This window comes from Hippocampus zosterae, chromosome 15 (assembly GCF_025434085.1).
Source record: "Hippocampus zosterae strain Florida chromosome 15, ASM2543408v3, whole genome shotgun sequence".
NCBI classification, from domain to species: Eukaryota; Metazoa; Chordata; class Actinopteri; order Syngnathiformes; family Syngnathidae; genus Hippocampus; species Hippocampus zosterae.
The window spans coordinates 4974233-4996478 of NC_067465.1; the positions used below are offsets into that span (position 1 = coordinate 4974233).

At 46.8% G+C, this 22246-nt stretch overlaps 2 protein-coding genes and 1 long non-coding RNA gene across 4 annotated transcripts; 1 reads left to right on the forward strand and 2 right to left on the reverse strand.

Moving 5' to 3' along the window:
- Window positions 1-1604: 1604 nt before the first annotated feature.
- LOC127587657 (serine/threonine-protein kinase tousled-like 1-B) lies at window positions 1605-15760 on the forward strand. 2 transcript variants are annotated; one of them, XM_052046137.1, is made up of 22 exons: window positions 1605-2217; window positions 3685-3806; window positions 4235-4303; window positions 4957-4995; window positions 5096-5171; window positions 5268-5311; window positions 5402-5491; window positions 5583-5657; window positions 5786-5878; window positions 6221-6331; window positions 10496-10632; window positions 10724-10915; window positions 11000-11066; window positions 11190-11287; window positions 11367-11448; window positions 11523-11614; window positions 11700-11789; window positions 12179-12348; window positions 12826-12961; window positions 13050-13161; window positions 13265-13372; window positions 13527-15760. In XM_052046137.1, exons 1-22 carry the CDS (start codon window positions 2091-2093, stop codon window positions 13674-13676), a joined length of 2280 nt encoding a protein of 759 aa, XP_051902097.1. In that variant the 5' UTR covers window positions 1605-2090; the 3' UTR covers window positions 13677-15760. The 2 variants fall into 2 exon arrangements, with proteins under 2 accessions (XP_051902097.1, XP_051902098.1); XM_052046138.1 differs by lacking the exon at window positions 4957-4995.
- LOC127587660 (uncharacterized) lies at window positions 3713-16263 on the reverse strand. Its single transcript, XR_007958821.1, has 2 exons — window positions 16197-16263; window positions 3713-3837 (listed from the first exon to the last, which is right to left on the reverse strand). It is a non-coding gene; the product is annotated as an uncharacterized LOC127587660 (long non-coding RNA).
- Window positions 16264-16539: 276 nt separating this feature from the next.
- LOC127587658 (Golgi reassembly-stacking protein 2-like) lies at window positions 16540-21026 on the reverse strand. Its single transcript, XM_052046139.1, is given in 11 exon segments — window positions 16540-17812; window positions 17930-18055; window positions 18191-18304; window positions 18473-18596; window positions 18700-18832; window positions 19483-19618; window positions 19621-19663; window positions 19666-19797; window positions 19872-20075; window positions 20177-20257; window positions 20841-21026. Coding segments are annotated over 11 exon segments (1353 nt in total). The 5' UTR covers window positions 20904-21026; the 3' UTR covers window positions 16540-17615.
- Between the last annotated feature and the right edge of the window lie 1220 nt (window positions 21027-22246).

The window sequence follows — 22246 nt, forward strand, 5'->3', positions numbered from 1 at the left end:
AACTGTTTATACATTGAAACACTGACTGAACCGTGGCGTTGCAAAGGTAACAAAAGGACAAAATGTGGTCCAAATACCTGACTGCTGAAACATATTTTGATCTCCTTGTGTCTACGATGCTACATGGAGGCAACGGCATATTCATGCACTGCACCAAATTGGAAACAAAAGACATTCTGCTGCTCAGGATGGATCACTATAGCATCCCACCTGCACGCACCTCGCTGCAACCACAACCCTAACGAACACAGACATGCTCACTTTGTGGATCACACAATGCCAAAATACAAAGCACACAGTACGCTTGAACAAATATCAGAAATGATATTCAGTATTTTAAACCCAAACTAAACTCTCCCTTTCAAAATGAATCGAGTATGAAATTGAGCCCTAATGTCTCTGTAGTCATGTTTTGTTCTGAGGTTTTTTTTTTTGGTTTGTTTGTTTTTTTTGCACATGTTTTTATATACAGTACATTTCCTCTTCGTAAGGTCAAGCAAAGAGCAGATTGCGTGAATGATGATGAGAGGAATGGAACCAGACTTGCTCAGCAGAGTCATCAGCGCTGATGAGTCACAGATCTTCGAGTGCGACCAAATGCCACTCTCACCATTCTTATAATGTTTCAATCTTGGATACACAAACGGTTCTCTGGAATGCTTCAAATGTTCGCACGAAGACCGTCCCCACTGTCCCCTAAAAATACATGCACACAAGACTTGGACTGTGTAGGTGTACGATACAGATATTGCAGCCTCGAGTACTGTCCGATACAGAAATCAATTCGAACTAGAAAACTACTAGTTCACCAGTAAATATCAAGCTGCAAATTTAATGGCAAATATGTGACTATGTTTGGTTCATGAAATTGTGAATCTGACCGTAATGTCAGTGTCTCACCAGCCATGAACCTCACCGCTCGCCGCCGTAACACACTTGAAAATCTAAAGTCGTTTTTGTGGCCACGGAAATAATTTGGCACAAAGCCCTTGATGTATAGCATCTCCATCCATCCTAGTTGCTTCTCCTCACTTGGGTCACAGGTGTGATGGAGTGGCCTTCAGTGGAAAGCGGAGTACACTCTGGACTTGTCGCCAGCCAATCTCAGGACACAGAAAGACAAACATTCACACTCACAAAATTTAGATCAGTATTTTTTAAAATTCAGTGCTATGACCGACCCACTCACTGAGTCAAATGTTCAAACTGTGCTAGTGGCTAAAACTTTAATCCCATGAAGCACATTGGTGACGTACAATTCAGTAGTACTTCACGTTTATGTAAAATACATTTGCATTTAATCTTTTCAAATGCTTTTATTATCAAGCAATATTTAGATGTTTTTTTCCCCTGTATTTAACACAGTGGTAATGTTACAGGAATATATGATGTTTCAGTGACTTATTTTGACAATGTTTCTGATGAGCACTCGGGGCCTACTATGAGCTATATATTATTGTTTGTCATTATGATGGTATTTGTAAACCAAGTATTTTTTAGTTGATAGCTGGTTATCTATCTATCAATGCGCGCGCCCACGCGTACTGTACTGTAGTACAGTAGGTGTCAATTGTCTGGTCCCCTCCAAATGTTTCAGCCATTTTTTTCGGGGTGTTTGTTGTTTTCGTCCAAGCGACAAGCTGTTCTCGAGTCAACGTGAAGCGGCGCCTTCCGGTGAGCATACGGTTGGTGTCAAGGCCAAAGAAACGATCCCAGATCAGTGTCTCGTTAGTGTCACGCCCCCCCCTCCCCCCTCCCCTCCGCATTCCCGCTCATCTCGCTGCTAGGTGAGCGCTGGCCTCGCGATAGCCGCCTATTGGAATCAAAGCCCCGTTCGAGAAGTGGATGCTGACAGGCGCGCCGCGCGGTGTAGTCGCTCGGTCATCATGCAAAGGTTATTACGCTGGATCCGCTCCATCGAGCCTCCGAGGAAGCCGCTCCTCTACGACTGCAACATAGGAGACGTTTAGCGAAAGTCAGCGACCGGGTTTCGGGGAAGACGAGAGCAGGTGTGACTCGATGGAAGGCAGCTCGGCGTTTCCTCGACCGACCGTGTGCGGGCAGGCTCCTCTTGTCGGCAAAGTGGCTTGATGAGTATCCAAAGTAACAGTGGAAGTGGTGGTGGAAGTTTGGAGGCGACGCCATCTTGGTCGCTGCTCTCCTCCTCCCCAACGATTTCTCAACAACATATAACGGCGACCGCAAAGCTCAAGGAAGGTACATGGAGCTCGACAAGTGTTCGGACGGCTGTCTTTCTGCGCCGATTTTGCGTTTTCGGGAGAGGGGCGGTGGGGCTTTTTTCGAGCAATGTCGCGCTAACGTTTGTCGGAGTGAAAATGGATGTCAAGTTCACTGATGGTGCGTGTATTGGAAGCCAAACGTCAGCTGTCACTTGTGTTGACGGCTAGTCGAACGTAGCTTCGAGCTATAACGTACTGTGCACAAAGGCAGCGCTTTCTTAAATGTGGCCTCTGGTGTTGGACTGTAGAAGGTCTCATGACTAAATTTGTCGTCATTCGTTGCATAGTTGTCGACGTTTGGTACTGTTAGGGGGCCAGCTGTAGTTTAATTACAACTACTTAGTTGGCGTGTGCGCCGCGACGCTCGTGATGCTGGGCATTTAACTGATCCTTAAAATGAACTGTAATTTTCGACATGCCCCTCAGAGGCCATTCACTGTTTGGTTTTAATGTGGCGAAATAACTCGTGAAATATTAATCGGTTGTAATGTAGGAGTGCTACCGTAGTGTTTACATTTTACAGATAACGTTATTAAAAAGAAAATAACCGTGAATTGAATTAGTAAAAGTCATTTAAATTATAAATACAGTAAACCCATACATATATGTATGTCATGTATGTCCGGCAAATGTAGCCCAAGTCACACACACACACACACACGGTCCTTTGTCCTCAAATAACCTCGCACAGGCCTTGTTGTGTGCCGTTGTACGATGCTTGAGGGTTTCATAATGGCCATTATTCCTTTTCGGGAATGCCCTGGTGCCAAAAGCTATGTAATGATGACAGCCAGATAATATCCAATAAGGAAGCTTGCACCCTGCAGCATCAATACGCAGTCGGGTGCAGATAACCTGAGCTTCTCTCTCCCTGGAGAGAGAATGTCAAAAATCAAGGCTCGGGCAGGCTGCTTATTTACTGTAGTGCTTGTGCAGTTTATGAGATAGGTTTACTAACATAGTCATAGTGAGGATATTTTCATCTAAAGCAGTTGGTTTTGTTTAGTTGTTTTTTTTTTTTGTAATGCAAGACTATTTTGGGGGAATGCATGTAACCTGATTTTAAAAGTGACTCTTGCCCAATCTGAGCTGTTTTTAGTTATTACCATATGTCATACTAGTGAGGCATAGCGCAGTGACATAATGAGATGCAGCAGTTGAATACGATTTTTGGGGGGTTAAAATTAGCCTCCCCTGCTTGTTGTTTCATCGAGTCTGCTGTCTGCTGTTAGAATCAGCAGTGCCCCCTCCCAATGTCATTGGTCATCGTTGCATGACAGTGCATTTTTTAATGAGCCACCTGCGGTACTGCCTTTATTTCACCCTCTGTTCGCCTACATGATATACGGTCACTCCATGCCTTCCCAGTCACTTTGTCTGCCTTCACTCCTTCGATTTGTCACACAGTGTCCTTTTTGTTTTCATGCATGTAACCTTGCACCAGCCCCCATGGAGGAGCTGCATAGCTTGGACCCCCGGAGACAGGAGCTTCTCGAGGCCAGGTTCACGGGAGCTGTCAGTGGCAACACAGGAGGCAGCACTGGGAGCATGAGTGGAGGTGCCAAGGTAACGGCACACCGCAGAAAGTCTTGTTTTTCTGCATCACACACAGTGGACACAAAGCTAGTCAACGCAAGGGACCGTGGCGGCCAAGATAGCCCGGCAGCCCTTTTTGTGCAACCTGTTTGCATTTGAACCTAGAGACTGATAAAGAAATGCGTTCGTTGTCAAATAGTGTGATTCGGTGAGTATTCAGTCAGGCACTTGCTCAAACTGAGGCTACACCAAAGTTATCTTACAAGTGGAAATGTTTGTTTTATTGGATTTCAGTTCTGTGCTACAGTCCATGTGCTGGAAAGTGGCCAAGTGACACACCAAATAACGGAAGAGCTCATTTTCTCCCGGACATCTTGAGAATGATCTTTGTTTTGCTGATGTTTACCCACCACACAGTCCACTTATTTTTCTGAATGGTCCTTTGTGCTTGTTTGCAGGGTCTCGCCAACGAGTCGTCCAACCACAGCTACGGAAGTCTGGGCTCATCCAGCGACAAGGAGTCTGAGGTAGCTCGCATGCATCGTCCATTTTATTGTCACCGTCAAATTTCGCATGTCGTATGGCCACTCGAAAAGTGCAGACCTCAAACAGGGCTGGAACATTTGTCACTTTTGAAACTACTCGAGACGCGACCAAGAAGGCGCACTGAGTTTGTTTACATTGAGGACCCCTTCTACCAATTAAATTTTTCCAGTTTCGTTTTCTTGGATCTGCATGATCTGCACCTTCATTTTAGAATGCTAGATTCGCACAAGTCACGGCAACCTTGTTTGACGGCTTATGCGTTTTTTTGAATTGCATCCATGTTTGCAGGCTGAATTCAAAGCCAGAAGACATTTCAAATAATTACAGATTGAGATTGGTCACGCCGTGTGTGCATATCTGAAGGCAAATATTTTTTCCACCTCACCAATGTGTCATTTGTGACCAGAATTAATAAGGCCGTCCTTGGACTATGGTCACACATAAACAAATGGACCCACAAAGTAAAAAAAATAAACTGTCATAGCCGGAGATAATTAGCCACATAAGTACAAAAGAACAGTTTGTCCGATTTCCAGGGGACTGGATTGTCTTTCTTTCCGTTATTTTTGTGCTCGACCCACTTGTTTCTCTGTCTCTCCCACGACCTGCACATTTCCTTCTCTTCTCTGCATAGAATTCTGATATGAAAAGAGGGAGCTCCCCCGCTTACTCAGTATGTACCCTCTCTTCCTGTTGAAAGCCGCCACAGGAGCCTTGGTAGGTAAAACTCAGGGGGCTTAAGCATTTTCTTTCCTTTCCGTGTCGACTTACAGACCCCAGAGAAGAAGCACTCGGAATCATCCAGAGGGAGGAAAAGGAAAGCTGACACCTATTCCGAGAGCAGTCAAGGTTTGGAAACCTGCACAAGACAAATCTTTTTTTCAATTTTTTCCCCCAAGCTTTTGTATAATTCGCGATCATCTCATCTTCCGATTCATCATGCAGGGAAATCTTCTACGCGCGGCCCCAAGATCAGCGACTACTTCGATGTGAGGCCCGCTTTAGCTTTCGGCACTCAAAAAGCTTCCGTTTTCCTTTCATGTTAATCACGATTCATTCGTGTTCTTGAACCCGCAAAGTTCCAGGGTGGAAATGGCTCGAGTCCGGTTCGAGGCCTGCCATCAGCTCGCCGCTCTCCGCAGAACTCGCACTCGGCGCCTGGCTCAATTGTAAGCCTCTAACATGGCTACGCATTGCATAGAGCGGCCGAGACTCTACGTCATTTACGCGGTTTTAACAACAACGATGCCGTCGTTTCAGGTCCGCCAGAACAGCTCCTCCCCCACCAGTTTGTGTTTTGGGGAACACAATCCCAGATCCAGTAAATTTGTCCAGGTATTGCGAAGCCTCGTCATCTCACACACACACACACACACACACGCGCGCGGTTCTTCCCGAAGCGTTCTATTATTTCTTGTGCTATGATGTCACTCAACCGAAATCCTTTTCTTCTGCAATTTGAGACGGAATTGACAGGACTGAAACTTGCTGCCCTCGAGAGCAACAAGAGCCTGGACCTGGAGAAGAAAGAGGGACGAATAGATGATCTTCTCAGGGTGGGTTGAATACGCATACACACTCGGAGTTACCAACAAGCACACGTTTGACGGACGCAAACATTTGTTTTTAACGCAGTTCTTTATTAATAGTGCTTACTGGTTGGGCGAGACCCTTGACTGATTCTCGACTGTTCTGCTTTGCGACAGTTAGATTTGAGAATTTTGACTTCCAGCATATATAGTCCATAACGATGTCCTTGGATGAGTTTAGGAGCCAGATTTGATCACCTTGATCTCCAACCCTTTAGTCCGTAGAACGCATTTTATTTCTGTCTTCTCCATCGTGCGGAGGAACTCTCGCCCATCCTTTGTGTTTTTGTTTTTTTCCATCCCACACAGGCTAACTGTGACCTGCGGAGGCAGATTGATGAACAACAAAAGCTCCTGGAGAAATACAAGGAGAGGCTCAACAAGTGTATTACTATGAGCAAGAAACTCCTCATCGAGAAGGTCGGTTTCTGAGCGTGCGTGCGCAGCCACGTTCTCCTATTGCACGTCTTTGAGGTTGAACTATCTTGAAATGTGTGCGGAAGCACGGTGGCGTTATTTGATTCAGTTCGGCGCACGAGCGGACTCTCGGCCTCAATGTATCAAAATACTGAAATAGCGGTCATATCTTGAATATTTTCCAAACATTTCACTCACTTCCGGAGTGAACGCTGGCGAATTTTGGACGCCGCTACTCCCCGTGATTTTTTGATTTTTAAGTCCATTTTTATGTCAATTTTTTATCTTTTATAGCCGACATATTTTATGTCGACCTGCTTTTATGGTCACCGAGTGAACAATGATCAATCCACACTCGATCGGCCGAACTGTCATTACCTGTCATCGAGTATTGAGTTGTCGTTGAGTTGCGGCTAGCGGCTAGCTTACCCACTAACTGTTGCTGCTTCCCGACTTCATTACTCCGGTCCGGCTATGTCGATCAGCTGTGAGTGGCTTGCTTTCTGCTGGTTCGCTCTGTGTGTTTTCCACCACTCATTGGAAGCGCTTCACCAATATGCAGCCACTGAGCTCAAACTCAATTTTAATCCACACGGTCCACCACCGCCTGCTCTGCTCCAACACCCGGACATCCTTTACGTGCCCCGGCGAAGGTGCACTCACCGGGGCTCACGCCGAAACTATCAATACGACAACTCCAGCTCCGTCAGGTCGTTCTGGTCCACCGCTCGCCGCCCACGGAAGAACACCGGACGCCGTGCGGATGCCTCTGTGTTGACACGCGTCCCGAGGTCGGATAGCATCGCGGTCGCTCGCAGCTGCACTGCTGTCAACGTTGGCCTATTGAACATCCGCTCCCTTACGAGCAAGGGCCAGTTCGTCCACGACCTCCTGACAGACCGTGAGTTTGACATTCTGTGTCTGACTGAGACCTGGCAGCAGCCAAATGATTATGGTACTCTTAATGAAGCTACTCCACCGGGCTTTGTTTATCACGCTGTGCCGCGCACGACTGGGAGGGGAGGCGGCCTCGCGATGATTCTGCGCGAGGATTGGAAATTTGCACCTGTAAATGTGCCTGCTTTTTTATCTTTTGAAGCGACAGTTATACAGCTCTCTGGATCAACTCCCACACTGATTGCCACTATTTACCGTCCACCAAAACCAAACAAGAATTTTATCACTGACATTACTACACTCATCACTCATCTGTATACACTATCACCAAATGTGATTCTCTTAGGAGATTTTAATATACACATGGACAATATCAATAACTCACTCACCAAAGACTTTACCTCCTGCCTGGACAGTTTTGGTTTTCAACAGTATGTCAACTTTCCCACACACAGTAAAGGACATATTCTGGACTTGATCTGCTGTATTGGATTATCACCAACAAACTGTAAAACCGATCTCCTCCCATACACAGATCATCTATTGCTTTCATTCAATGTTAACCTGTCATTTTTCAAATCCAACCCACAACGCATTATACATTTCCGTAAAATCAAGGACATTAACCCGGACAATTTAGAATCACTTATCAACAACCTCCCCAGTACTGATTGTCTTTCTACAACAGATGAGTTTTTGACACACTACAATACAAATCTCCATAACATTCTCAATATCCTGGCCCCACTCAAAACCCGAACTGTCTCCTTCAACCAAACAGCACCCTGGTTTACCCCTACCCTCAGACAACTTAAATCAAAAGGCCGTCAACTTGAAAGATTATATAGAAAAACTGGACTCGCCATTCATAAAGAAATGTACACTACCCACTTTCTCCATTACAAGGACTCAATATCCAAAGCCAAATCAACCTTCTACTCTGGATTAATCAGTTCCAATGAAGGCAACCCCAGATCACTCTTTTCACTCATTTCTAAACTCAGTAAACCTGCTGACACTCTTCCCTCACATCTCTATTCCACTGAATTTTGTAATACTCTGGCCTCATTTTTTACATCCAAAATCCAACTTATCCACCAGCAACTCACCCCTTCAGCTGCTCCTAACCCTCCTTCTCCATTCTCCCCGGTTCCTACCCACCTACTCTCTGCATTTACATCCCCATCTGTCCACCAAGTCTCCATCTTAATCCAGAAGTCCAAATCCTCTACTTGTCAACTTGACCCTCTCCCTACTGTTTTAGTCAAAGCTTCTATCCCGGCCCTCTCCCCTCTCATCACTAACATTATTCAAACTTCCCTCTCTACTGGCATTGTACCATCTCATCTCAAAACTGCTGCTGTCACTCCCATACTGAAGAAACCTGGCTCTGATCCCTGCGACTTGAACAACTTTCGTCCCATATCAAACCTTCCGTTCATCTCCAAACTTCTAGAGAAAACAGTAGCTGCTCAACTTCACACCCATCTTTCCTCCAATAAGCTCTACGAACAATTTCAATCTGGCTTCCGTCCCCTCCATAGTACCGAAACTGCCCTCCTCAAAATATGCAATGACCTTCTTCTCTCTGCTGACTCCGGTTCACTCGCCATCCTCCTCCTGCTTGACCTCAGTGCAGCCTTTGACACCATCTCTCACTCCATCCTCCTCGACAGACTCTCCTCCATTGGCATCACCAGCATCCCCCTCTCCTGGTTCCGCTCCTATCTTTCTGACCGCACCCAGTTTATCCAGCTCAAACGTTTTAGATCTCACCCCTTTCCCCTCACTTCAGGTGTTCCTCAGGGTTCTGTCCTTGGCCCATTGCTATTTCTAATCTATCTTCTTCCCCTTGGTAATATCTTCAGGAAACACCACATTCATTTTCATTGCTACGCGGATGACACCCAGCTCTACATCTCTACCAAACCTAATACCATACTTCCACCATCCTCCCTAACCAACTGCCTGCAGGAATTAAAATCTTGGTTCACCTCAAATTTCCTCAAACTGAATAGCAATAAAACTGAATTCCTCCTTATAGGCACTAAATCCAATCTAAACAAAATAAACAACTTCTCCATTCCCTTCGAAAGCTCTTCCATCTCCCCCTCCCCTCAGGTCAAGAGTCTGGGTGTCATCCTTGATAGCACCCTCTCCTTCACCTCACATATCAACCACATCACTCGTTCTGCATATTATCATCTTCGAAACATCCACCGGCTCCGCTCTTCTCTCACTCCTCAGTCCACTGCTATACTTGTACACACCCTCGTCACCTCGCGACTCGATTACTGTAATTCCCTTCTGTTTGGTCTCCCTCAAAAAATCCTCCGTAAGCTTCAGCTGGTCCAAAATTCAGCCGCCCGCATTATCACACTCACGCCATACATAAACCATATTACACCTGTCCTTCAACATCTCCACTGGCTCCCCATTCTACACCGCATTCAATATAAAATCCTGCTCCTCACATTCAAATCCATTCATGACCTAGCCCCTCCTTACCTATCTGACCTCATCCATATTCCTACGCCTGTCCGCTCTCTTCGTTCCTCCTCCTCTGTCCTCCTCTCTGTCCCCCCTGCTCGCCTCGTCACCATGGGAAATAGAGCCTTCAGTCGCTCTGCTCCCCAGCTATGGAACTCACTCCCCGCTGACCTTCGTAATACAGCCTCATTAACACATTTCAAATCCCGCCTCAAAACACATCTGTTTCGACAAGCCTATTCACTCAGACCATAAAGCCATTATTTTTATTTATTTATTTTTGTTGTATTTTTTCTTATTTTATTTGATGTAGTTTTTAACATTGTACTCGTGATTTTAACTGCTTGTTGTAAGGTGTCCTTGAGTTTCTAGAAAGGCGCCCACAAATAAAATGTATTATTATTATTATTATTATTTTGTCTGAAGACTATAAAACTAATAATAAAGAAGGCAAGATCATTTGTGCCAATAGCAGACCCAGAAAACAATACTGGAAAAAATGCAAATTGAACAATCCTGAAATCAAACAAAAGAAGTATTCATTCGGTGTTCTCAGAGAAGTCATTTAAAATGAACAAAATCAGTATGTTGTTACTCACGTTTTGGTTAATTGGGTGACTTGTAATCCCTTCAGAGGAGGTAAAGGTTAATAAGACGTCCTTTTCAACGTCCATCATGACTTATTGAGGGGAAAAAAAAGTGGTTCTAAGGAAGAGAAATTGCCGTCACGCTCTTCACGTCTAATGGTGTGAGCGCATGTCCCCGCTTGCATTTGGACAGAGCACCCAGGAGAAGCAGTCGTGCCGTGAGAAGAGCATGCAGGACCGCCTGCGTCTCGGCCATTTCACCACGGTGAGACACGGGGCGTCCTACACGGAGCAGTGGACCGACGGATATGCATTCCAGAACCTGATCAAGTGAGATCCCGTCTCAAACGTGCATCAGCGCTTTCCTTCACCTGGGGATGGCGCGTTTAGCGGCACAAAACAAACGCGCGGCTGTGCGCAGGCAACAAGAAGGCATCAACCAGCAGAGAGAGGACATCGAGCGACAGCGCAAACTGCTCGCCAAGAGGAAGCCGCCCAACCCCGCGTCGCCCTCCCTCTCTGTGGCCTCGACCTCGGAACCCAAGCAGAGGAAAACCAAGGTGGTCAACGGCAACGATTCCGACCCTTTCCTCAAGCCGTCGCTACCCCAGCTGTGAGTGACACGAAAGGAGACCTCGCAGCAAAACATTGGCCCAAACTCTTTTACCTGACCGCCAAATTTTTTTTTTTTTTTTAGATTGACCCTTGCCGAGTACCATGAGCAGGAAGAGATATTTAAGCTTCGCCTTGGGCATCTGAAGAAGGTCGGTAGCAAAGCACATTTGGTGCATTTTTCTCCTTCTCTCCTGCACACAAACGCCAAAGACGGTTCCGAATTCAGGACAGAAAGGCCGAAATGGTTAGAAGTGGTCCTCCTTCTTGTGCAGGAGGAGGCTGAGATACAAGCGGAGCTGGAGCGGTTGGAGCGCGTGAGGAACCTCCACATCCGAGAGCTGAAGAGGATCAACAACGAGGACAGCTCGGCGTAAGTCCAAACGCCGTCCGCTCATTTGTTGAAAGAGTTTTGCTTCACAATGACATGGCTCGCCTCCTACCTCACACAGCTTTAAAGACCATCCCACACTGAACGAAAGGTACCTGTTGCTGCACTTGCTGGGCAGGGGCGGCTTCAGCGAAGTCTACAAGGTAAAAGTCTCCGAAGGCCGCTTCGCTCAGAACGTCGCGATACAAATGCCCGTTTGCCTTGTCACCCCCGTCAGGCTTTTGACCTGTTTGAGCAGCGCTACGCCGCTGTTAAAATCCACCAGCTCAACAAGAACTGGAGGGAGGAGAAAAAAGAGAACTACCACAAGTAAGCGCCGGCGACTCTTGAATCCGACGACGCGGCCGCTCGCGCCGCAGACAAAAACGGCGTTTGTCGTTTTATGCCCTCCCAGGCACGCGTGCAGAGAGTACCGGATACACAAACAGCTGGACCATCCCAGAATAGTCAAACTCTATGACTATTTCTCCCTGGATACGGACACGTGAGTCACCTTTGACCGGGAGCTGGCTCCACCGCACCCTGCGGTTGTTCAAATATCGTCGGAATTTTGTTGCCGCTTGGTGTTGACTCTTCACAACGAAATCCACTTTGAGATCTTGATGTTTGAAGCCCGGAATGAAGCAAAAGGTCACAAAGTGACTGGATACTTTCGCAAGCCGCTGCAAAGCAGGATCGAAATCCGCTCCGTTGACCATTAGGATGAAATTGGATTTTTCCTTTTGTGGAACAATCGGGAACTCATTCGGCTGTCCGATTTTAAACAATGAGTCGAAGCGGAGTTTGGAGTCCAAGCTCCATTATTTTCTCTCAACCTTATCCGCGACAGTTCACTGGTAATTTTCTCATGCCCGCACTCTCTTTCCCCTCCAGGTTCTGTACAGTTCTGGAGTTCTGCGAAGGCAACGACCTGGACTTCTACCTGAAGCAAAACAAGCTGATGTCCGAGAAGGAGGCCCGCTCCATCGTCATGCAGATCGTCAGCGCGCTGCGCTACCTCAACGAGATTAAACCGCCCATCATTCACTACGACCTCAAGCCCGGTGAGTGGAATTAGTTGACTTCGAGAAGACATTTTCACAAGTTCAAAACGCTTCCCGGATGCCTTAATAATAAAATTAAATACCCTGAGGATCAAGAAGTGGAGCGCACTTGAAACGTGTATTTGAAAGGTCCCCGAGAGCTCTGCTTGTTTTGATGGAGCTGGTGGTATTGAGCCACCGCTCACCGCAGCAGACGGAAATAGGCGGCTCGAAAAAAGACCCGCTGGGTCGTGCACGTTCACACTTGATGGGTTCGCCAGCCCACCAGAGACCAAACTATTTGCATACGCATGCTTCAAAATCAAAATTTCCATCGAATGTTTCATGACTCAAATCCTGAAAGGGGCGCGGTTATGCAACTTTTGCCATCGCACGCCTTCCATCGATCCATTTTTCGATGACTTGTACCGACCGACTGACTCCGGATTGCCTAAATGTCCGACTACCTTGTCTTGCAAATTGTGCCAAACGCTGCAGGCAACATCTTATTAGTGGATGGAACCGCATGTGGCGAAATCAAAATCACAGACTTTGGCCTGTCAAAGATTATGGATGACGACAACTACGGCGTCGACGGCATGGACCTCACATCTCAGGGAGCGGGCACCTACTGGTAAAAATGGCAACCGCGACTGCTCGCGTTTCGGGTCGGTGCCGTCGGGGCTTTGCGCGTTGCAACAATAACGTGGGCGAGTGTGCAGGTACCTCCCTCCGGAGTGTTTTGTGGTGGGCAAGGAGCCGCCAAAAATTTCAAACAAGGTGGATGTCTGGTCTGTGGGCGTGATCTTCTTCCAGTGCCTCTATGGGCGCAAGGTAAACGCCAAATGAACAGATCCATGTCTGCATATAAATTTAATCGATAAGATCAATTTTTTAAAAAATGTGTGGGTGTGCGTTGTGATTTTTGTTTTCCCAGCCGTTTGGTCACAACCAGTCTCAGCAGGACATCCTCCAGGAAAACACCATCCTCAAAGCCACCGAGGTCCAGTTCCCCGCTAAACCGCAGGCCAGCACAGAGGCCAAGGTGCGAGACCCTCACCAATAAAAGTCCAAAATACATTTTGAGTGCGGCAATCGTTCCGCTCGTAATGTACAAAACGCCGTGAAATGATTCGCTTCGTCATCAAAAGTCATCCTGGAATATAAAAGCGGCACTCATCCCCGCCTCTGCTCGGCAGGCGTTCATCCGCCGCTGTCTGGCCTACCGCAAGGAGGACAGGTTCGACGTGCACCAGCTGTGCTCCGATTCCTACCTTCTCCCTCACATGAGACGCTCCAACTCGTCCGGCTCGCTGCAGCCCGCCGCCTCGTCGCTCGCCACCTACTGACGGGCTCTCGTTTAGATTGACGGCGCCACCTGGCCACTTCATCGACGCCACCGGATCATCGCTTGTGGAGATTTTCTTTTAAAAGCAGAGAACTTCCAGGATGGATGAGCAAAAGACACGAATTCAAGGGAAATCCTCGCAAAAAGATGACACGGTCGGCTGTTGTGCTCTGGCTTTAACGGTGAAAGGGGGAAACAACTGGAGTGGAGCCACGTGCGGCGAGGAAGAAAAACAAGAGAAAGAAGATCCCCATCCCCCGCGGACTATATTCAATAACCCTTTTTGACTTTTGAACAGCTTGCAGACGCCCCGTTTCGTTTATGCCGCTCAAGATGGCCGAGGGGAGCTTCATCAGAAAGACTTTAGCCTCCCAGGACAATGACTCGGAGAAGTTTGCCCATCCGTTGACACAAAGGATGATGCGTCTCATAGTTGGGCAGGGGGCAGGACGGGGATGATTAATGAAATCCAGATAACAACAACAACAACAACAACAAATCTGGTGTTGATTTGCACTTCCCACTTCCCATCCAGATTGTGTTCTTCTGGTGCCGCAGGTTTGTTGAAGTACAACAAGTCCGCACATTACAAGAGAAATGTCAGAATCCATTGTTGCTGTCCGGGGAAAATCATGCGCCGGCCTGCGGTTACCTGGACACAACCGAGGGCCGGAGCTGCTGCTCACTGGGTTCTTTTCCCACTCGCAAGTACATGACGAGGCTTTCCCTTGCTTCCCATCGTCTCCCGTTGTTTTCCTTCAGGAAGCTCAACTTTTTGCTGCTACAAGTTATCGCTCTTAGTTTCTAATGCGCGAATGGCTCCGGCCTCAATTGATGACGAGCTTGAAATCGTTTTCCCCCTTTTGATTGTTGTTTAGCTTCCAAGTCGGACATGTTGCCAGCAGGAGAGGAAATGGGGTGATTGATTCCCATGAACGCAACTGGCTATACGTTGGCGTAGCTCCATCAGGGGTTACAGATTTTCTTGTGGTCGACGCTCACGTGAAGATAGTCAAGTAGACGGCGATTAATTAACCCTTTCATGTAGCCTGAGAACACGATAAGCTGTCCACTGTAGTAACAGCTGTCCTTGCAAAGGTTAATGACGTCATTACGAATTTTCAGTTGTCAACTCGCTGCGTGCACAGCTGTTTGCTTTCAGGCTCCGAATAATACAAGCTTACTCCCCGTCGCCCGGTGTCCTCATCCCATCTCAAATAGCACAACTGCAGGGTTGCCACTCGCTGCAGCATGGCATAAAAAGGATGGAATGCACAGAAAACACGATTTTGTGTCATATGGATTGTGGCTTGCAATCTGTGAGGCAGTGAAAGGGCATGAGTGCAATTTGTGAATGAATGAGTAAGTCGTGGTGTGCCATGTTTCCAAGTGGGTGTGGCAAATGCTAGCTCAATGTTTTGTTTTTGGAGGGGGGGGGGCTTGTTATATATAGGTCTAGCTGTTTCATAGCAAAAGGTTGACTAACAGCTCGTTCTCATCTCATTGACGGCAAATAGCTTCATTTTTGTTACACTTGAGGATACGCTTGCCTATTTTGTATTTCCATACTCTTGAGGCACCACTGATAGTTACTGGGCAGACCGAGTGTCTGTTGCTTTTGGCGTGGTGTCCCTGTTCAAGCCAAAACTCGGGTGATTAACAGACTTCAAGCTTTGTCATTGCGGAATGCTAATGGACTTGTCAATGAGTCTTTTCAACCCGTATTGTGCTAACTTTAATGTGTCATTTTAAGTTGAAACATCACTACTCGAAGCCACCAAGGCCCGAAAAAGATTTTTTAATGTATGTTTGACTGAAGCATTCCTTTGAGTGAAAGCAATTCAATCAATGTCCTTGTCCCCCCCTTTGTAAAGTATGCCCATTTAGGAGGCGGGAGGAAGAAATCGTGCATCCCGCTTGTTCAGTTGGAAGCATGACATGCATACCTTGTTTAATGACATTTATCGTGTGGATACAGACGTCATGCGCAGCCATTAGTAAGCAACATGTCGGACCATATTTGCAGGAAGGGGTCAACGCTTGGCCATGCCATTCAAATGCAATAAAGATTGCCTTCAATGTCTACATTGATGCTCTCTTTGCTTATGTGAGCGCATATGACCTCGTTTAAATTTACAAAGTCAGGCTGGCTAGTCATACAACATTATGCTTCTTAAGATTCATCTTGAACTCTCACCCGTATGTGCATTTGCAGGTTTCAACTAGGGAGTTAAACTATTATTCTCCATTGTATGATTTATTTCTGACTACGAGTAAGACCACAACCTCACTACTGAGGCAAAACCTAACTAATTGACACATGGGGTCTACTAGCGAAGTACATTTGACAAAGCTGGACAGCAAGGATATCAAATAAATGCTTGAACGGCTATATGGAATGTTATTTGAGTTTTTTTTTAATATTCAGCTTAGCATCGTTATAGTAGGCCAAACGCGGCACTCGTGGTGCGAAAGGAAACTTAACTCGTAAGACCGTAGTTCTTCCGGCCGACTGAATTACCCTTTTGTGAGTACAAAGCGCCTGCGAGTAATTGGATTGGATACCGAAGTCTGCTCGATTGGCTTCCCATGGACAAGCACGATAAAAAGTGATTGAGGGGCTTGCAGCACACGCTTTTTTTGTCCTTTAATCACATGCGATTAACAAAAAGTACATCGACGTGTTGATGGTCATGACGGGCTCCAGTGGTGTACAAACGTGATTTTCTGGACAAAAGGCGCCAGGGTCGACTGGACATTGCCTTGACATCTTGTACTGTAGTCCATGACGCAAGAAAGGAAGCCATTTTGGAAGCCACCCACCACTTGTCGTCAGTTGTCATAAGGAAGCACAAGGCTGCGTGTAAAATTGGTTTGGCTTTATTGCTTGCATTTTGCACACCGCAGATCTTTGTCAAGTTTGTTTACAGTGACATCTTGTGGCTGTTCTGCGTAACTTCGAACTCAATGGAACGATGGTCTCAAAGGAAATTGGAAAGAGCTGAACTCCCCGTCGTCCCCAGCAAGCGACTGACCACACGACGTCGGTACATGAAGTGAGTGAGATGTGACTTTTCAGCCTGCCTCCTTTTTGTTGGGTTTATCGTGTGTGTCTGGCTATATTAGTCATTTCAAAGAAAATAAAGCGGGGTAATGGTAACATAGCAAACTGATCGAAAAGTACCGGCACATCTCAAATTAAGAGTATCACATCAACCTTCATTTCTTTCAGTAGTTCAATTCAAACATTGAAACTTGCATATTTGTAGTGTTGATGTAGATTCATTAAAAATACTCAGCCTATTTTAAATATTAAAATCGTTTCGATGATTCTATATTGTAATTTCACAAAAGAAAATGTTCACTTTTTGAACTGAACTACAGAAATAGTTTTTCATAATGCTGTATTCTACTTTGTGATGCACTGCTAAATGCCAGGAATACAAGGTTAGACAGACTCTTAATTATTCACCATTTTATATACGGAATTCACTTTATACAATGACTGTACCAAGATTAGTACAACAGTACGGTTTCTTTTTTTTTCCTCTCTTAGACCGCATGATGAATGATTATAAACGGTTTGTTTACTCATACAGTATATAAAAAGGGAATGAATGACTATTTCAGTCAATACCGGAACACTGAACATTCTCAAACGGAAGAAATGACACCGCAGAAGGGCAAATAAAGAAACACGCAGAAGTAAATCGCAAAGTGAAGTGTGATTGAAGGCAAGCTGCAGTGCGGCCCGGTCCACCACTGCAATATAACAATCCGTTTATGAAGACATGTTTTTCATAAACCTCACTCACACTTGGAATCTCTGACTGGGTGCAACCTGTCCCTCTCGGCTAAATAAATAGAAAACTAAAGAGATGAGAGGAAAGAAAAGCCGTGGGTGTTTTGGTTTGATGGTTGCGAGAGATACATTCCCAGGTTACGAGGAGGTAAGCGTCGTCTCCGCAGAAGGCTGCAGTTCCGTGGCGTTTGTGATGTCGCCGACAGAGGCCGGAGGGGCGGTGGAAGTGGGCAGAATGGGGGCAACGCCCTGTGGCAGGAGAGGAGTCAGCTGGGATGGCAGCATGGCGGGCAAAGGGGGCAGAGGTGCCAGGCCAGGTATATTCAGCGGGGTGACTGCAACTGGGGGAGAGCGGGGGGTTGAGAGTTACATGATACATAATATACTGTATATTTTATAAATCAAAGTCAGGTGAAGTGTTTTCTTAGCCAGGTTGTGAACATGTCATGTACCTGTGCTTCCGCCTGGCATTAAGGTACTGGTGCCCGCTAGTGAGATGGCGCCGAGGTCCGGGAGCGACAAGTTGAGATTGGGAAGGTTGGGCAGCGGGGGTAAGCCACCCGGAAGGGGCATCAAGCCTAAAGGAAAACACAACATGCTAAATCACTTTGGATAAGAACGCTTTATGTCGCACGTGAAGAAAAAAAAAAGGTGCAACCGAAATACTGTCATCGTCGAGCCACGTGCCCTTGCGGCACTCCAAAAAGACTCACCTGGTAACGTGGTGGCGGGGTTGAAGCTGGCCGTGGCAGGATTGAGAGGAGTGAGGGGAGTGAGGGGACTGAGGGACGGATTGGAGGAGGGGAGCAGAGGGATTGTGGGCAAACCTGGTGAGGGAGGCAAGAGCCACAGTTGACCAGAGCGCACGTCAGCGCACTTTCTATCGCTGCCCCACGAACAGGGTTGGCGAGCATTTTCCATTCCCAAATTCAAACATGTCAGATTCACAAGCTTTTTTTTTCCACATCCTCGTTTATGAAATAGACAGGACTTACCCGTCTGCAGTTCGCTCGGCATGGTGGGAGGGGCTGTACTGATTGAAAGGCCCGACAGCGAGTCTTCAAGGCCAGAGGGAAGTGTGGGGGCGGTAGGAGGCGGGGTCACGGCCGACAACTGGACCTGAGGGATTATCGATTCCTTTTTACAGCGACTAAAAGACATCGTCCCTCCCCCGCTTGTCGGAGTGAAACGTTCACATCATGAGAGTGAAGTGCAGTAAGACCTCAGTGAATCCGTCCTTTAACGGACTGCCCGGCTCCCCAGAAGCATTCCCCGGGAAGCAGATCTTCTTCCCTTCCTCAAAAGGTCGCGTGGGAATCCGATGCAGGTATCCGTAGCCAATCCCGCATCCGAGGCTGTGGCGGGGGAGCAAAATGATCCAAAACAACAAGAATGACATTTCAAGTCAAACCTGTCTGAGATGAACCCGGCTTGAAAAAAAATCACCCGCTGACATGCTTTTGGGAGACCAACATGACAGACGACTAATAATGTTAGTCACTGTTCAAGTGAGGCCCTTAAGCAAAAAGAACACTTGTGGTTTATTGCCTGCAACCGTTTTAATTAAATGACGACGAAGGGTTTCCCAAAGTATCGTCTCGCTTCTGCTCAAAGTCCAAATCCCCCAAAGCGCGCCGCCATAAATGAAATGGAATGTTTTGTATTACGGCTTGGGGAAAAAGCCGCTTGAACTAACAACATCTGCCGTAAACAGACTCATTACCTCCTTGGTTTGTTTGTTACTAGCCCAGTTCAAGAGGTTTCTCCTAATTGGAACCTCGATCGCCCACTGTTGGAATGTTCCAAACACAAGACTTCTATAAGTCTTCTATGAACCGAATGGAAGAAAGCCAGAACACCCGCAGAAAACCCATGCGAACATAAAGTCAGGCGGAATAAACGCTCATACAAAAATTAAATGAGAGACTGGAATCAAATGATCTCGACGATAGCACGGCAGAGATGAATCGATTTCATCCTACTTGCATAAATTGGAGCGCATTACCTTCCCTCTCCTCCCCAGGCGCCGTTGGGTGTGATGACCACCTCCCTGCAGTTGTCTGTGTCTGTGTTGTACACGTAGAGCTTCAGGCCCTTCCCCTCGTGGCTCTCGATCAAGGAGAACAAGTCCTCGGACTGCACGGGAAAAAGACGCGGTCGTCACGATCGGAGGACCCATCACGACACAGCGTGCGAGAGCGACACGTCTGGAAATCCTGTCGCGATCGCGCACCTCGTTCATGACAGTGTCAGCTCCAATGATGTAGTCGGTGTGTGGTCTCAAACCGGCGAGGGCCGCGGGCGAATTTGGCTCCACTTCCTGCGAAGCGCGCGGCAAGTGAGCGTTTGGGGGAGTTGGTTAGCGAGACGGCTGCGACAGTGAGGTCTACGTACAAGAACATGCCAAACGTTCTCGTTGGCTCCTTCAAAGCTGCAGAAGCGAATGGAGACGCCGAGTAAGCCCTGACCCCCCCACAGGTTGCTGGGTGTGACGGTGGACTCGCGCAGCTCCAGGGTCTTTGAAGAGTAGACCAACATCTTGACTGGTTTCTCCACGCTGGCTTTCAGAAGGTCCTTCAAGGTGTCGTTGTCCTTGTTCTGTGGAGCGGGAGTCAAATAGAAGCCAGGTCGATCTATAGTACACTCAACAGGTGATCGGGCCAAGCTTTCTTCTCTTCTCCATTCCACTGTTCACTTACCAGTCTGGTGTTATTGATGGAGACAATGAAGTCAAAAAAAGGTTCCAGTCCTGCTCGGTGACCTGGGGAGTTCTCCTGAACCTGCAAGACAGAAAGTAGGCATAAGCACAAGGAATTGGACCACTGAATTTGATGTGAATCACAGTTAGAAACACGGAACATTGGTGATACCAAATAGGGTTTTTTTTGTGTTTTTTTTCTGCCCATGCAAGCGAAAGTCAATGGCATACAAGTGCCAAAATTGGCATTTAGCTCACGACGCGAAAATTAAAATTAATCTGAGCATGGTGCACAATTGTCTAAAAACTTCCATATCTACATGCACATTTTGAATATTCTGCATGACATAAAATAAGTTCCACACCCCATCTGACGGATGTCAACCAGCCTTGGCAGGTGTCATTCACTGTAGCCGAGGTAGCATGTAGCTTTTAGCAACTGTAATGCTTCAGGCAAGTATGTTTGACATGTTGCCACTCGTCGGGCTCAAGTAGCAAACGTGACACAAAAAATGACAAAGTCCCACGTGAGATGTGTGGTTCTCCACCACACAGGCCCGACGTGACATCCAGTTTCTTAGTCAACACACTGCTGGCAAATGAGCAATGCTAGGCTATATGCTAGGAGCAGGATTTCGCTCCGGATATGCGTGCAAAGAACTCACCCGGAGGACGTGGTAGCCCTCGGAGCCACCTCCCGGTATCTCCACACTCTGCGATCCTCCCATGATCGAGCTGTCTTAAGGCTTTTGCAGGTTTTATGGCAAATTGATTCCGAGGAACGATCAAAGTACCCAACTACTTGTACACACCGGGTACACGTCGTCAAATGGGTAGTCATCTGCTGCGCATGCGCCGTTACGTGGCAGGAAGTACTGTACTGCAGACGCCAGTGTTCTTGGTTGGAAATACAGTACTAGTGTCCCAAATTCATATCGAGCATCACTCACTCAACCAATCAATTAATAAGCATGTTGAAAGTAGTACCTTGAAATTGTCTTTGTAAACATCGGTAAACGGGTCACTGACAAATAAAGGTATGGTGGCGCTCAAGAGACAGTGAGGGACAATTGCACTTTAACTGTTCTAAGCAGAAGGCCCACCTGATAATTTTTCTCGCCTCGCACAAGGACAGATGTTGGCAAGTCATTCGTTAACATCTCATGCACAATCACGCTGTCAGCCTGTCACGTCAAAACTTAGGTTCGATGCTTCAAGATTGGCAAACTTGCAGTGGTGAACCCTCAGGACCAGCAAGGCCTTTTCTGCTGGCCTAAACATTCCTCCAATAACATAATTTTAATTCATGTTATTTATTTTCATAAATATGTAAACAAAATTATTCTCTGTATTCTTTACGTTATATTATTTCCACTTAGTCGAGTGGCTTTCAATGTTATTTTAAATAACATTGAATAACTTATTTATTATGGTAGAGTGTTTAACCAATCATATTTCAGCTAGCTTGTGTTGCCAGGTAAATTAAACTTGCTCGGGGCACCCTGTGCGCTGTAAGTGGACTGGCACAGTCATCTTGCAATAGCCAATCAGATCACGGAGTCTGCGGAGCAGGGCCAGCAAGAAGGCCTTAGTCGAGACTGGACGTGCGCGTTTGGTGATTGGATGAGCACCTGCTAGAGGGAGCTACCACTGCATTTTAACCCAAAATGGCCGAAGAAGAAGACGTTGATCTGGTTGAAGAACTACTTTCCACACAATTTTCAAGACGGACGTTCCACGAAATTAGGATATTGTGCGAAGAGGTCGCCCAACTCCTGCGCTAGCTAGCCTGTCCCAGCTAAGAAAAGGGTTTGTCCGTCGTTTTCAGACGAACAATTATGAACGGTACCCGTGGCTCACAGCCTCTGAGAAACGCTGCTGGGAATGCCTATTGCTTGCAACGGACCGATTTGGTGTTTGGAGCCACACTGGATTTACCCATTTAAGTTGTTTTACCCAAGGCAGCAAGGAAACATCGGAGCACGGCTGGACACTTACAAACTACGGTGCGTTTAAAAACGTTTGGGGACACTCGCGCAGAAGTGCAACTCAGTGAACAGGCACTACATTG

Bases quoted from the DNA above. Each gene is read 5' to 3' on its own strand.
- LOC127587657 (XM_052046137.1), top strand. From the start codon at position 2,091: ATGAGTATCCAAAGTAACAGTGGAAGTGGTGGTGGAAGTTTGGAGGCG. The intron at 4,304-4,956 runs GTAGCTCGCATG...TTCTCTGCATAG, and splicing joins CCAGCGACAAGGAGTCTGAG to AATTCTGATATGAAAAGAGG. The intron at 11,449-11,522 runs GTAAAAGTCTCC...CACCCCCGTCAG, and splicing joins GCTTCAGCGAAGTCTACAAG to GCTTTTGACCTGTTTGAGCA.